The 14559-nt window shown below is 40.8% G+C and overlaps 2 protein-coding genes across 3 annotated transcripts in view; one reads left to right on the top strand and one right to left on the bottom strand.

Annotated features, from left to right (window-relative positions):
- pdlim4 (PDZ and LIM domain 4) overlaps positions 1 to 12545 on the top strand; it is a 35621-nt gene extending 23076 nt beyond the window's left edge. For both annotated transcript variants that reach the window (XM_061804156.1, XM_061804157.1), the window contains 4 exons: positions 5819 to 6102; positions 6855 to 7015; positions 9702 to 9840; positions 11124 to 12545. In XM_061804156.1, coding sequence (XP_061660140.1) covers positions 5819 to 6102; positions 6855 to 7015; positions 9702 to 9840; positions 11124 to 11328 — 789 coding nt within the window. In that variant the 3' untranslated portion in view covers positions 11329 to 12545. The remainder of the gene's footprint in view (positions 1 to 5818; positions 6103 to 6854; positions 7016 to 9701; positions 9841 to 11123) is intronic.
- The window catches only part of pitpnab (phosphatidylinositol transfer protein, alpha b), a 68861-nt gene that overhangs the window by 51252 nt on the left and 3050 nt on the right, over positions 1 to 14559 (bottom strand). The gene's annotated exons all lie outside the window — the stretch shown is intronic.

The following is a 14559-nucleotide window of genomic DNA, read 5'->3' as shown; positions in this document are numbered from 1 at the left end:
GCAAAAACCAGTCAAGGATAGAAACGGAAAAACAGGCTAACTACTAACACAACACTCGCTTGCTGCCATACTTTTTATCATATGTTCTGCATTTTCTGTCATAAGTAAGGAAACTTTAGTAGCAGTCAAGACTTGTAGATTTCACCATATTTGGTGCCCCGGACAAATGACATATTTTTGGGTGTCTAACGTACCTAAAAACTTGAACGCTATCGTCTCAAAGGCTCATTTGTAACAAATAATCAATGCGGTGCCGCAACGGGACATTTTCACTGACATGCATATGTACCGCATTCATATTGGAGACCATGTTATTTACATTGGTGACTCACTCTGAGCTAATTACTGGATGGAGATGACAGGACATGTGTGACTGTTGGCATCGTTCGCCCCAGTGTGTGTGACTGGCAAGGCTTCGTCTGCTTCCTACTAAAATACCAGTTTATACTACACGAAACCAAAGACACGTGCTGACACGCTTGTAGCCCGAAGCAAAGCTCATCTGGAAACAAAATGGTGTCGCTGTCATCCATCAGTGCTACTTCAAAAGCGAGCTCCCCCGGAGGCATCGCAATCATTTTCTCCTTTACTTTTGAGAGCCAAATAAAGACTTTAGACAGGAAGAGAAATGGAAACAATTACAAGTCATTAAAATGCAGATATTGAACAAATAAATGATGCCTGCTAAGTCTTTTAGGGCAAAAACAAAATTGGAGAGGAGAATTCTATTCATTGACAAGTCAACTTTTCCATAAGCCTCGCAGGGAGAAATCAACACCCACAAATTCTGTTATTGTTAAAACGTCATCTTTAATTTTTTTTTTAAACCCTGTTGTTTCTTTTACATTTAAACATTTGTTCTAACTGGATTTTTGTAACTGGACAGTATTTTGCATTGCCTAGGGCGTAGGCTCGGACTCACAGTTGGACTGGGCTACTTTGTCAATGCAGTTTTAAAAACCGCAATATATATATATATATATATATATATATATTTAGCTTAAGAGCGTAGTTGTTGATGTTGTATTTGAAGTATTTTTAGAAAGCAAGAACATGCACAATTTTTAGTAACTGCATTGGTATTTTTTGATATTATCCTAAATTGCCAAAGTCATATTTGAATTGTTTTGGAAAAGAAGACAAATAAAACATTTCTTTAGTATTTTGACATTGATTTCAATACTACTTAGCTATGTTATTCAGATAATAGCAATAATAGATTTTTCCCGTAGAAGTTGATGCTTGTGGGGAAAAAAAAAATCATTAAAGCCTGTTTGGTGTCATGAGGAATAAAGCAAATTCCAGATAGGTAAAAATAACGAAATGCAAAACTTGAATAATGCCATTGTCATTTGCTTTTTTTTGTCACGCTAAGGGGGGGACACAATTTCAAATCGAAAATCAGATTTTTTGGGTGGAAAAAGATCTGAGATTCTACTTTAAAGCCATATCACTTACATCAACGTTGGTAATCCGGTACATGTAACCCGTCCTTGTGACTGTGCATATTTTCAGTCATTGCGTTTCAACAGCACTTTTTGGATAGTGCAAATATATTTGTGGTTATCAAGACGACCGAGCTCAGACTGGTCAAGCAAGGCGACTTTGTGCGTGTGTCTTTTGTATATGCTACATTTCTTTTAGCCTTGAGAACACATGATGTTCCCATGTCAACAAAATGACTCAATTGGGTTTGACGTCACTAAACAGTCGATTTTTAGAGCAATGTTATTAAAATAACATCATGTCTATCCGCCCCCTTATTTTCCAGCGAGAAAGCATTTTTCTGGGAAAGTCTTTTCCATCCTGATCTCTCGTCAGCAATTTAAGTTTCAAGCATCCACTTGTACTCTCGGGGGGAAAAAAAAATAGCTTTCCACCGTAAAGTGACATTTCCAATCCTCCCCGTAGCTGGAAGTTCTTGGGGGTAGCCTGTCGGTCAGCGTTACACGATCACTCCTGGCACGAAACGTCGGAAATGCGTTGCGTGGCGGTTCAGACGTCGGAACGTGGAACTTTTCCATGCTTGGCAGGACCTGATAGATCAAGTCTTTGCAGGAATTTTTGACATTAGTTTCGTCCAAATCCCTGTCCAAGGAGAATTTGCGCATTTTCTTCCCTGATGCATATACTATCTAATACAACGTTCCCGTGGTATACTAAAGCTCGCCTACTATATCGCTGATTTTTGGGGGAAAAATGAATCAGTATCATGTAAAATGTATCAATCTGTATTTTTTTAGCACAGAAATTATCATTAAATATCAGGGGGAAAAAATGTCTAAATAATGATTCAATTAAAATGTATTGCACAAATATTTTTTTTAAAAAGTATTTGGGGAAAAAAATGGTCTGAAAGATTAAATGCAAATTTATTGTACTTCAAATTTAAATACAACTAAATAAGGATTTAATTAAGTGATTCTTTTGCATACCACTAGATTGAGCCTGCACTTTGCTAATCACCAATGTAGTGTACGGTGAATAGTATCTTTAAAAACATACATAACGCCATGATATTCGCTTGCCATATTGCACTACAGGGCAGTTTGACTCCGGTGGTAAAGCTACCCTCTCTCGACCAGCAGGTAGTTGGTTCGAACCTCAGCCATTTCAACGTGTCTTTGAGCAAGCGACTGAACTCCAAGTTGCTCCTGATGCTGCATCATCAATATGTGAATGAGGAGAAAGTCTTAAAGCGCTTTGTGGACCTTGAAGATAGAAAAGCAACATACAAGTCAAACTCCATTTAATGCTTTATTGCTTTGTGCTTGGTCGCCGGTAACATCAAACTAAGATTTAAGAAGTTTTCTTCTCCGTTCAATATCTTTACCAGATGAGGATATGCTCACCTAACAGCATATTGTAATGGTTTTAGCACAGTTTTTAAACCCAAGGTGAAGTGCGCCACCCCCCACCCCACCCCCCCACTCCAACCCCCATATTTCTCGTGGCCTTGAGTGTAAAAACTTTGGATGTTGCACTCAGTTGTGTTTTATGAATGGACTGAGGCTGTACGATTCCAGGAATTGCAAGAAAATCAAAGTTGTAGTCATTCCAGCTGACTGGCTCGTAACAATACGGAATCACTTGAGGGTTTTAGTCTTGTGTGTTGCCAAAATGTGTTTACAGGGACCCCCGGTGTTTAATCCCCTGCCAGGGAATCCGCCAACACATGGCAGATCTTTTTTTTTTGAGTTGAACACCTGTGACCCGCTTTATTTGCTTGTTTGTGTTCACTCTTCATCCCCTGAAATCTGCCACTAAGAAGTGTCCAAATCAGTTTATGGTTCCTCCTGATGGGATCAAGGTCCTCTCTACAGGGCGTTAGAAGGGCAGAGAGGCTCAGCCTTATACGGAAGAATCATATTTTATGGTTTTATTTTCAAGGATTAATGCTGGATCTGGCTCAGAAGGCTGCTTTTGGGTTGAAACAACTTCTGAGTCCGAGAGCTTCCTCTCACTGACCTCCACCAAGGAAGGTTACGCTTCTAAAGCCATTTGTTTGTTAGCGGATAAGATCGAGCAAACACTCAACTGACTTCCGCTGAGTTTTATGGAAGGTTAGTGCTTAGACCGTTAGAATTGATCAACTTTTGATGCAGAGCTGGTCTCTGGCCTCATCAAGACTACGACTAAGTATTCAAAGATGGGTTTTCCAAAACCAGGACCTAATTATCCCTAACCAATATCTAGCACGGTTGCGTTCCAATAGGTGTTTGTTTGTTAGCAGGCAGTCACGTACAAGCCTTGAAGTGACCCTCATTGAGTTTTGTGGAATTTAGAATCCCTGAAATTTTGTTGCAGTTCTACTCTCATTTGTTTCACTCAGTCATCCAGCACCCAGATGCCATGTTGTTTTCCTGTCTTTCTGACCTGCCCTCCTGCTCTGCCTCCCATCAGTCTGTCTCCTCCTGTCCAGCTCGTCTGTCTCTCCTCCCCTGAAGGGCTGGTTTGTGTTTGCTTAGCGGAGCAGAGCGCTATGAGAAGGGGCTTCATTTTCAGGGTCTGCAGGGATTAAACCTCACAGAAGAACGAGATGTGATGGTGTGTACGTGTGTATGTGTATGAATGTTTGGTTTTCCGGCCAATCAGGGAAGAGACAGGCAGGGGTCTCACGACACATGATTTCAATTATGGTCCCCCGCCTTTCCTCTCTTTCACGCTGTGCCCGTGTCTGTTTGACCCGAGGTGCCCCCCCTTTCCCACAGGGATCCTGCAAAATTCTTGAGCTGTAACCGAAGATCCGACATTTTACTTACGCCTTTGATACAGAATCCGGTGTGAGACAAAAGAAATAGTTGTTAGATGGTGACAATTGCTTTCAACTCAAAGGGGAAGTAAGTGTTTTAAACTTGAAACCCATATTTCACTTCCAGTATTTCATGCCACGCAGGCGGTTTCTTGTCTCTGATACAACCTCATAAGTGGGGAATTTGTGAGTCGACATCAACCTGCTGTTTTCATGTTGGTGTTGATTGTGTCAGGTGCTAAACCCAAGACACCAGTCGCAGAACTGCGTAATATCTTTGCTCACTGGTGTTGTTCTGCCTCTTTTATGGCTCAGATACTGCATCCAAAGGCCAGGTAGACTCTTATACCCATTCCATATGAGTAGGTTTTTTACAGCAACTCGGGAAACAGGCTTAAAATTCTCGACTGTAACTAGACAGTATGAAGACCGCTCCAGAGATCCATTTACTTCTGTTTCAAGCCTCTACCCCAGTATTGTGGAATATCCTGACAGAGAGGTGTCGTCCTTTCTCTGTTGCAGCTTTGAAACTGCTCCCAAAAGTGGAAAACTGGGATTTCCTTCAGCCCTTTCAATGTTTTTTTGCAGTGACCAGCTGTAAGAGTAGACCCGGCAACCTTTGCCTTTCCAACAGAATCAAGCAGTGGTGGGAAATTCTGAAATTGACTTACGCACAAACGACAATGCCTTTTTGACCTTTTGATGGAAATGTTTGAGTTTGCTAAGGTCCTACTGAGTTCAACCACAGGAACCATATTGATTTTGAATGTGATTCCAGCGGCAATATCAGGTCATATTGGCTTTGAATATCCTTACGCCATCCAATCATGATGAACTGGCCAGTCAGAATGTTTGACGGGGTCTTCGAGTTGCTTTGGCCCATTTTTATCCTTCAAAGCGTTCATCTGGACCGCGCCGCACGATAATGGAAGAATCCCCCCCCCCAAGATGTAAACTTGCCGACGCGGAGAAGAAGCTTCCAGAAAAGGTCTGATTACGGAGGACCTGTGGGTATGTGTGTATGTGTGTGTGTGTGTGGTCCAAGTGTCATGACAGGATGAAATCCAGCTTTGTTGACGTGACGCATCTGGAGCTGCGAAGCTACTAGTGCAAAGGAATTGGGACATGGTTTCGTTCTTCAAAATGGACAAAAGCATCGAGACTTGGATGCTACAGGATTTTGTAGTGTCTATGGAAATTCTTCAGATGACAACACATGAAGAGAATCTTTGGAACACCAGAACGTTCCACTGGGAATTGAGTTTTTCTATTCTTTCGTAGAATTGTGTCTGAAAAAGTAACTATACTGCTGAAAGTATTGTCCAAGGCCAATCAAAATCAACCTGAACACATTGACCATGATCATGTGCACGTTCGTGTACGTCTGTGCCACATTTGTTTGCCGCATTCCTTAGACGTGCTACAGTTGAGGAAGAATGTTTGAGGTTTACCTTCCAGCTCAATGGATTACATTATCTTGACCATCATTTCTATTTGTGAAAAAAGCGAATATTAACCTATACTTGCAGTATCTTCTTCATCAACAAATGATTTGTCCCTCCACAGAACTTCCGACCCATCACCAGCGGCTACGCCAACTACAGTCGCAAGCCGTCATACACCCCTGAGCCCCAAGCCCCGCCACCTCCGCTCCTTCCACAGCAGCAGCAGCAGCCCACCAACCACGTGCACAACGGCCACTCCAAGACCAACAACGGCAACAGCTACACGTACGGCAACGGCCACTCTCAGTACAACAACCCGTCTCCGCTGTACGCCCCCAACGGCAGCACCGGGGACCGATCCCTCCACGGCAAAATGGGAGGTCTCAGTCTGAGTGCCCCACACAGGTGAGGACATAACCTGCTAACACCACCATTTGGGACGATTTCCTTCATCTTTCACTATCTTTAAATGCCCTAATCATACCCCTTATGGAACCCTAACCAAAAGGCTAATCCCGAGGACAAACCCTGACCGTTAACCCTACTTTAACATTAACCAAAACCCGATTAGGAGAATTCATAAAGCTGCAGATCTATTATCCATGTTTGAAGATCATTTCTGAAATTGTGAAAGACTGGAAGGTCTGTACAAAGATCTTGTACTGGGTTGTAGGTACTGTTTCTGCTACAGCTTTAAACTGGTCACTTCACTTTTGGGGTGTGGCTGAAACAATACTGTGGGACGGACTTTGGAGTCCAGCACGAGTCGCCACGCCTACACTATTTAGAAATTTGTAGGCCTTCACTCGCATTAGCGATTATCTGCCATGTTTGTGACATGCCGTTAGCTAGATTGCTAACCCTCACCCTGAAATTACATCTTCCCCTCAAATAGCCCATCGGCACGGCTGCTCTAGAGCACCTTGTTGTCAGGCGTACGTGCCTTCACATCAAGCAGAGGCAGACGCAAGAACGATGACAGGCAATATTTTTTTGCTTTCAAGTCTGATTTGATTCAAATTGACTGATAAAATTCGATTAATTGCCCAGCTCTGTGCTGCCATTAGCAGTTAGCAAACGATTACTGTGATGGACACGAGTGCAGGACCCCCGAAATAATGACCCCCACCACCATCCTTCCATCCTGTCTTTTCTAGCCCCGAACCTCCCGCACCCTCTCCCGTCCAGAGCCGCAACGGCGTGGACATGCAGTCGCACGTCTACAAGATGCTGACGGACTACGAGGAGCGCTCCTCAGAGCCCAAGCAGTCCGGATCCTTCAAGTACCTGCAAGGGATCCTGGAGGCCGAGGACGGCGGTAAGCAAGTTGTCACCACAACATGGCCACTGGGTCAATTCTCACATAGTAATATTAAACTGGAAAAAAGGTTTAAAATATAGTTTTATATGTATAAATAAATATAAATATAATGTAGTTTTGCCTCAAATATTTGAAAAAAATATATAAATAAATCCATGGAAAAAAATTTAGATTTTTATGGCAATCCTTTCTAAAATATTAAAATGGGCATAATTCAATAAAAAAATGTAACTAAGTAATTTCTTTCATACTTAAATAAAAAAGTAAATTGAAAAACATTTTCAAAAGACAAAATTAAAACATATATTAATTCTTGTAAAAAAAACAAATTGAATGCATCCATCTCTATCATAATGACTTTTTACATACAAAAAAGGGAAGGGCTTTGAGGGTTTCTCATGAGAAGGAATCCTGATGATCGTTCCATGACAACACGATACACGAGCCGCAATGTTTGTCGGACGCAAGACGACGAGCACCTGGGCAAGACGCTCTTTGCGTGTCTGGGCATTAGTCACATAACGGCATCATAAATCCTCGCCCGGCCCATCCGTCTCGCTGACATACTTTTCCTTTTATAGAAGGACGCCGCAAAGAGAGGGGAAATATGGAGGAGGAGGAGGGATGGTGGGAGGAAGACGAGGGCTTTTTAAATAGCTCAGATAAGGAGGGGGAAACAACGATTTAGGACAATAAAGTGAGAGAAATGTCCCGTCCCAATGGAATTCCCACAGCTGCGAGTGTTTAATAATACCTCGGCATTGCTATCCTTGTAAAGGCAAGGAGGATTTAATATGAAAATATTCACGATAGAACATGAAGTGAGACAAACGTATGACGATTTGTATTTTCCTCTCGCCGAGAACAAAGTATCGCTACTTACCATTACGATTTTTTTTTTTTTTTTTTTTTCACCGAAAGTTCAAAGATGCAAATGCTTAATAATAACCAGGGATTGCCATCTTTGTAAAGATCGGAAGGATTTTGTGCGGAAAATAAACAATAAAGCGATAAAAGGGTGTACTAAATGATTTTGACATAGAGAAAATAGTGTGACTGCGTTTGTGTACCAAAATCAAGCACATGGCGGACGTCTGGGCGGTGGATAAAGTTGACGGACTGACAAGGTCAGACCCCACTGAGAGTAGGATTGATCCATTGAGGGGCTTTCGGAAACAAAGCAAACACCAGTGTCTAATTTACTAGAATTCCACAGACTGATGGCAGCTGGAAGAACACATCGGCAGAGGGGAAAAAAATGGTCCATTCTGTATTCGGGGAAACGAGGAACACTTCCAAATACCAGTCAGTGTTGGCGTGAAAATTTCAGGGCTCTGCTAGAAAGCCAAACAATGTCAGGAAAAGCCTACTAGAATAGCCGAGTTGGATTTGTTGTGAATCACAGGCGCTTTAACTGCTGACTCCCATTTCACATGAGTTTGAATGTGATTGGTTCAAAGTGAACACATCCACATCCCCGCGCATGTAACCAGGTAAAAATACTCCAAACCCAGATTTGTATTGAACTGATTGATTCAGTAACTGGTTGACCTTCCTTTGGGTGCTATAACCTCAACTAAACATTTCTTGGAGTTGCTGATCAGATGTGCACAGGCAGCATGAATTTTGGATTGTTCCTCTTGCGTCATCAGAAAGATTCCAGTGACGCCTGGTGTGAAAATCTCTCTTGAGGTCATGCAACATACTACATGACTTTCTTGAAACGATTTCATGAACTCATATCGCAAAAACCTGGAATTCAAACAGGGGTAGACTTTTTGCATCCACTGTAGTTAGCTGACGCAGACACGGTTGCCAAAGAATCCCACAAAAGGGGTTTTCCGGGCGATTATTTTTTGACTTTGCAGACGTATCAAAGCAGCATCAGCTCTTCAGACATAACCACCCTCCCTTGTGATAGCGCAAGCATAAACTAACTCCCGCTGATAGACGCAGACGTCGTCGAGACCGGCGTGAACGCGGCACAGTTAGCGTGCCGCCGTGCTAGCGCGGCATCCTGGCAGGCCTTTCCCGCTGATTGATGGTCCGTTTCACGTGGCGTGCCGAGCGGTTTGGATGTCATTCGAGACGCGAAACCCGAGCATGCAGCCGAATCTTTGTGCTCGAAGGCCACATTTTCATTTGGGAAACAGACAGATGGGCCAAGTCGTTGGTGCCCTATTGGATGTCATGGAAAAAACAAACAAACAAACAAAAGGAAAATTTTAAGTGTAAATTATGTGGTGTACTTCATTTGATTATTTATATTAAATAAAATAGCTAATGTATTATACGAATGTTTTAGTTCCCAAAAATAAATCAAACAATTATTTGATCAAATTTAATCTATTTTTTTCCATTTCACTAATATGTATTCTTTGCATTATTTACAATATATGAATGAACAAATTACCGAATTAATGTAAAAATATTTAAACTTAAAATAAATTGTTTTTACAATTAAATTAGTTCTTTTAGTTGTTAAATTTTACAATTTGTTTCTTATTTAAACGTAAATTGTTTTTACAATTAATTAATTGAATTGGTTTTTTTAGCTAATAAAATTAAAAAAAAAATCTTATTTATATTTAAAATAAATTGTTCTTACAATCAATTAACTGAATTAGTTTTTTTAGTTGTTAAATTTAGCAATTTTTTTCTCTTATTAAAAATTGTGTTTTAGGTGGGTCCCCGACAGAGCGGATGAGGAACCTGAAGTCTCCCGTCCGATCCCCGGTCCCCAAACTGGGGAGCCCCATCCCGAGTGGCGTGTCGGGGCTCCAGAAGCTCCCACAATGTACGCGCTGCTCGAATGGCATCGTGTAAGTAACCTCACGCTAACCACGTTAGTGTCCTCCAAAAAATTGAGTGAACTTTTTTCATAGTTAATTAAAAAAAAAACAGTCAAGTTTAAAGATGATGACAATTTTTTTTTAATCACCGTCATCCTTTAACCAGTGGGTCTTAATGTTCATTTTATTTTTTTAATCCATTAAACAAGTAATTAGTGTGGCACACGAGCTCCTTTTAGTTGTATGCAAAATAATCACTGGTTAGGTATTTGTTCAGACTTATTTAACTTTTTAGATCTTTCTTTAAGAACTGTTTAAAAAAAACGTATACACGGTACTTTTAGGTAGCATTTTTATTTAGCGTTTATGTGCTCTGCATTTTAAATGAATATTTTTTTTCAAGTGCAGAGCCAAGTGCTGGTATTTGCCCCACGCCCACCCCCACCCCACATTGTTGTTGGTACTCAGTGTAAAACATTTAACATTTGAGAACCTCTGCCTCAAACAAAGGGCTTCGCTTAATGGGGTTAACGTGCACCAACAGGTAAAACGACCCAGGAAGTTGGGTCTTATTCATCCATGAAATCATGAAAACGCACACACACGGGTACACAAAACACGTAAATACAAAAAGCGGGACCCAACCCTCCTGCTTGTAAAAGCTTGTGAGGTCCCAGTAAGCAGTGATGTCATGGCCACGCATGAGCTATGAACAAGCAAGTATTATAACACACTTATGCACACGCACACAGGCATTGCGTGTGTTTGCGTGTGTGTTAAACATAACATTTTAAGATACTCTAAGCAAAATGTACTCAATATAGCAGAATCTTAACATGTATGCAGAGGTAGGGAATGGGAAGATTACAGTGGATATGAAAATTCTACACACCCCATTCACATGCCAGTTGTTGCTTTTTTTTGTTTTTTTTAATTAAAAAAAAACAAAGATAAATGATTTCCAAACTTTTCCCACCGTTGTTACGGTTTACCCGTGCAACAAAACTAAAAAAAAAAAAAAAAAAAAAAATCACTGCAACAATGTGGTTGCACAAGTGTGCACTCCCTTTATTGAATTGTGGGTGTTTTCAAAAGTAACCAATCAATCTCAATGAATCTCGTTTTAAATAGCAATCAGACAAACTTGCCCCCAATTAAGTCCCTCTGGTTAACCCTAAATAATGTTTAGATGTTCTAGTAGGCTGTTCCTGACTTCTTTTTTTTTTTTTGCTAATGCAGCATGAAACGAATTGAGCCATTTTCCTCATCCTCTCCGTTTTTACATTTGTAACCCTGTCGACTTTTCGCTGTAGGGGCACCATCGTGAAGGCCCGCGACAAGCTGTACCACCCCGAATGCTTCGTGTGCGACGACTGCAGCACCAACCTGAAGCAGCGCGGCTACTTTTTCATCGAGGACAACCTGTACTGCGAGACGCACGCCAAGGCCCGCGTGCAGCCTCCGGAGGGCTACGACGTGGTGGCCGTCTACCCAAACTCCAAGGTGGAGCTCGTGTGAGGTGGACGCAGGAGGACGCCGAGTGTGTGTCTTGTGTTTTTGTGGACATTTTGGCGAAGGGCTTTCTAACACTCCATCATACCTTCGGTTTGTTTTTGGGGTTTGGGGAACGTCACTTTTTCCTCTTTGCAGCGGCGATGCATCACAGGCGTATGTCACGAGGAGCACCAATGGAATGTCAGCGTGTTGTTTAGCTGAACTTTAACCCCACCTAAATGGCTCCATATGCAAGCATGACAGCTCCACCTTCGCACGTGTAAAACAAACAAAAAAAAAAGCCACAGGAGAAAAGAAAAGAACTCCTTTTCCTTTTTTTTCCGCCAAATAGTTTTCAGCCACAGTTCCCAGGGTGTATTTACGCGACAGGCTTCGAGTGACAGCCATTCCGAAAAATGCAGAAAGTGATCCCGATCAGGACTGGGAAAAAAAAAGTGGTCGATTCTAGCTATGAAAGTCATTGTAATAAATTGGTGCCTTAAGTTTTTGCCACCTTTTTTTTAACTTCAATGGACATTGTGCTGTTCCGTCTAGTAAGAACGTCGTGGTCATCTGGGGGCAGTACAGTACAGATTTAGAGATATAGAGCACGTGGAGAGGTCTTAGCTCCTCAGGTAGCAGCAGTAATATTAATGATTCGTCGCAGAGGATAAAGAATGCATGCCTGTGAGCACTGCTATATTATCCATCGATATGTATTACTCCACTGTTTGTCTTCGAATATCCATTGCTTAAAGGGCTAGAACACCACAACCGTTGACCCGTCACTGGCATTTTGCATTGTTTGCTAGTTAAAATGAACAAACTAATCTAAGGCAAAGCTCTGTGCTTGTTTTAAATACACAACGTGTAATCGTCTTCGTTTTACATTTCCTTTGAGAAGAAAACTTCGACTGGGATTGGCATTTGAGAGCTGAAACCTCTTTTTTTTGGAAGATTTATTTTCTATCTGCTTAAGTGCTGTTTGCTGTGAAGCGAGCTGAGTTGAGTTCGCCGCCATCTCAATTTTTTTTTTTTCTTTTAAATCACAAGTTTAAAAAAATTAAATAATAAACCGGACTACAGCCTGTATCGCAAAACATTCGTAAGTTTGGTCACTCGTATCCCAAGGCACCAGTGCCGATAAAAACATACGAGAAGTAAATTAATAAAATAAAAATAGTCATAATTTTTGGGAGTACAGAGCCCCTAAAGGGACATTGAAAAAAAAAAACTGGTTTCTCAATGTAATGAGTAACTTACTCATAACAATGAGTGACTTACTCTTGAGTAAGTCACTCATTGTAACTCATGAGTAAGTTACTTAAGTTACTATGCTTATTTACCTGCTAGCGGTAACATCCTGCATTCAGGTAGTCGTAGCGTATTTACCTGCTAGCGGTAGCTTCCTTAATAAAGAATAAGAGTCTTTTATACATGCGCGTATGCAATGGACTAGTTACTCATTACAATGAGAAAGTTTCTCATTACAATGAGAAACCAGTTAGGTTTTGTTTTTTTTCCAATGTCCCTTTAGGGCAAGGGTGTCAAACTCAAATTGACAGAGGGCCAAAATAATTAAAAATTTAAATTGAACAAAGCCAAGGTTGAACAAATGAACATTTTAATATGGAACCAAACAAGTGTGTAATACTTGTAATACCAGTGGGCCAGCTCTAATATTAAATTTAAATTGCCTTGCGCGCCAAATATGACACCATGGGCCAGAGTTTGACACCTGTGCTTTAGGGGCTCCGTAGGGGACCTTACAAAAATGACATCTATTTTTTTTTCCCCCCATCAAATCTACTTTCATCGTAAAATGAGAACTTTTTTTGTGTGTGCAATTGTAAATGTTGAAAAATAGATATTGTCGCCACACTACACTTTTTTTTTTTTGCTGTTGTACATACAAACGCCTTCTCCTGTACTTTTGTTTGTTTCGTTTTGTTAACTTATTGTTGTGCCAACACTCTCAATACACACAAAACTATTGAAAAAAAACCCAACACAGTCCAAACATTTGAGAACCAGTTACCAATCCCGTAATAATTAGAATGTGAAGATTAATACTAATAACTAAGGTTTGTCTTATCTGGAGTCCCTCAGGGTTCCATCGTTCATGTACCTGTTGATGTCATTCACTTGCCAACTGTCTTTTTTTCTGGATTGTTATGACTTTATTAAATAATTTGATGAAAAACTGTGTTCTTTTGTAGAAATAATCATTCAAAAGTCTGATAATACTCATATTTGAGCTTATATTTTTGTTGTTACTAATGCAAATAAGTGTTTTCTGTTGAGCTGTTTGCATTTTCTAAATTCCTGAATTTTCCTAAATTTATATTTTTATCTTAAAATGTACCAAAAAAAAATGGACCCCTTAGCAAATTCCTGAATTTTCATAAAATTGCATACTTCTACTTTCAAGTACTTATGATATTCTTTTGCCAATTTATTTTGAATTGATTTCCGATTAGTTTCCTCAATTCCAGAATTTTCCTTTATTTATATTTTCCATATCCTTACGCTTGATAAGTGGCAACAGTACCACAACTACACCAAGTTCCAGAACTTTCTGGCAGTTTGTCGGCAGGCATCAGAAAGAATTACACACACACACACACACACACACTGACACAGTGGGTCTTTTGTGTTTGCGGGCTGACATCTGCTTACTGGACCATTTTATTCTCTCATAATTCAAGGCTGAGCTGTCACCATGGTGACGGCGACAAAGGAATTTTTACGACATTTCCCTTAATATCACAGTGAATAAAACATTCTTGCATAAGCAGGGTTGGAATAACTGTGAAAGTGTACGATTTGGTGCAGATCTGTATCGGGTGGGCATGAAAAGAATTTACCAGATATTTTCCATAATAACCAAAGTGAGTAATACAAGAATATTTATCTATGAAAGTGTACAATTTAGTGTAGAGATGGATAACGGTGCGCATCACGGGAACTTTCATCAATCTGACAGTGACTAATGGCACAATTTTATTGACAACGTTCATGGTGTTTATCTAAAAAAAAAAGTGCACATTTTGGTCCCGGTACTGTGTTTTTGCTGGGGCCTGACGACCATGAAAAGTCCGCCAAGTATGGGTTAGTAGCTCTTTCCACTAATCCATCTGGTAATGGAGAACCCCTGTAATGCGACCTACACATGTTCTCACTTGATGGTGAATCAGGGGAGGGGGTGTTTGCAGCCCACCCGTCACCCCATTAAACACTTGAGGGTGTCGCCTC

This window comes from Syngnathoides biaculeatus, chromosome 18, assembly GCF_019802595.1.
Source record: "Syngnathoides biaculeatus isolate LvHL_M chromosome 18, ASM1980259v1, whole genome shotgun sequence".
Taxonomy (NCBI): domain Eukaryota; kingdom Metazoa; phylum Chordata; class Actinopteri; order Syngnathiformes; family Syngnathidae; genus Syngnathoides; species Syngnathoides biaculeatus.
This window is presented reverse-complemented; position numbering and strand designations above follow the sequence as displayed.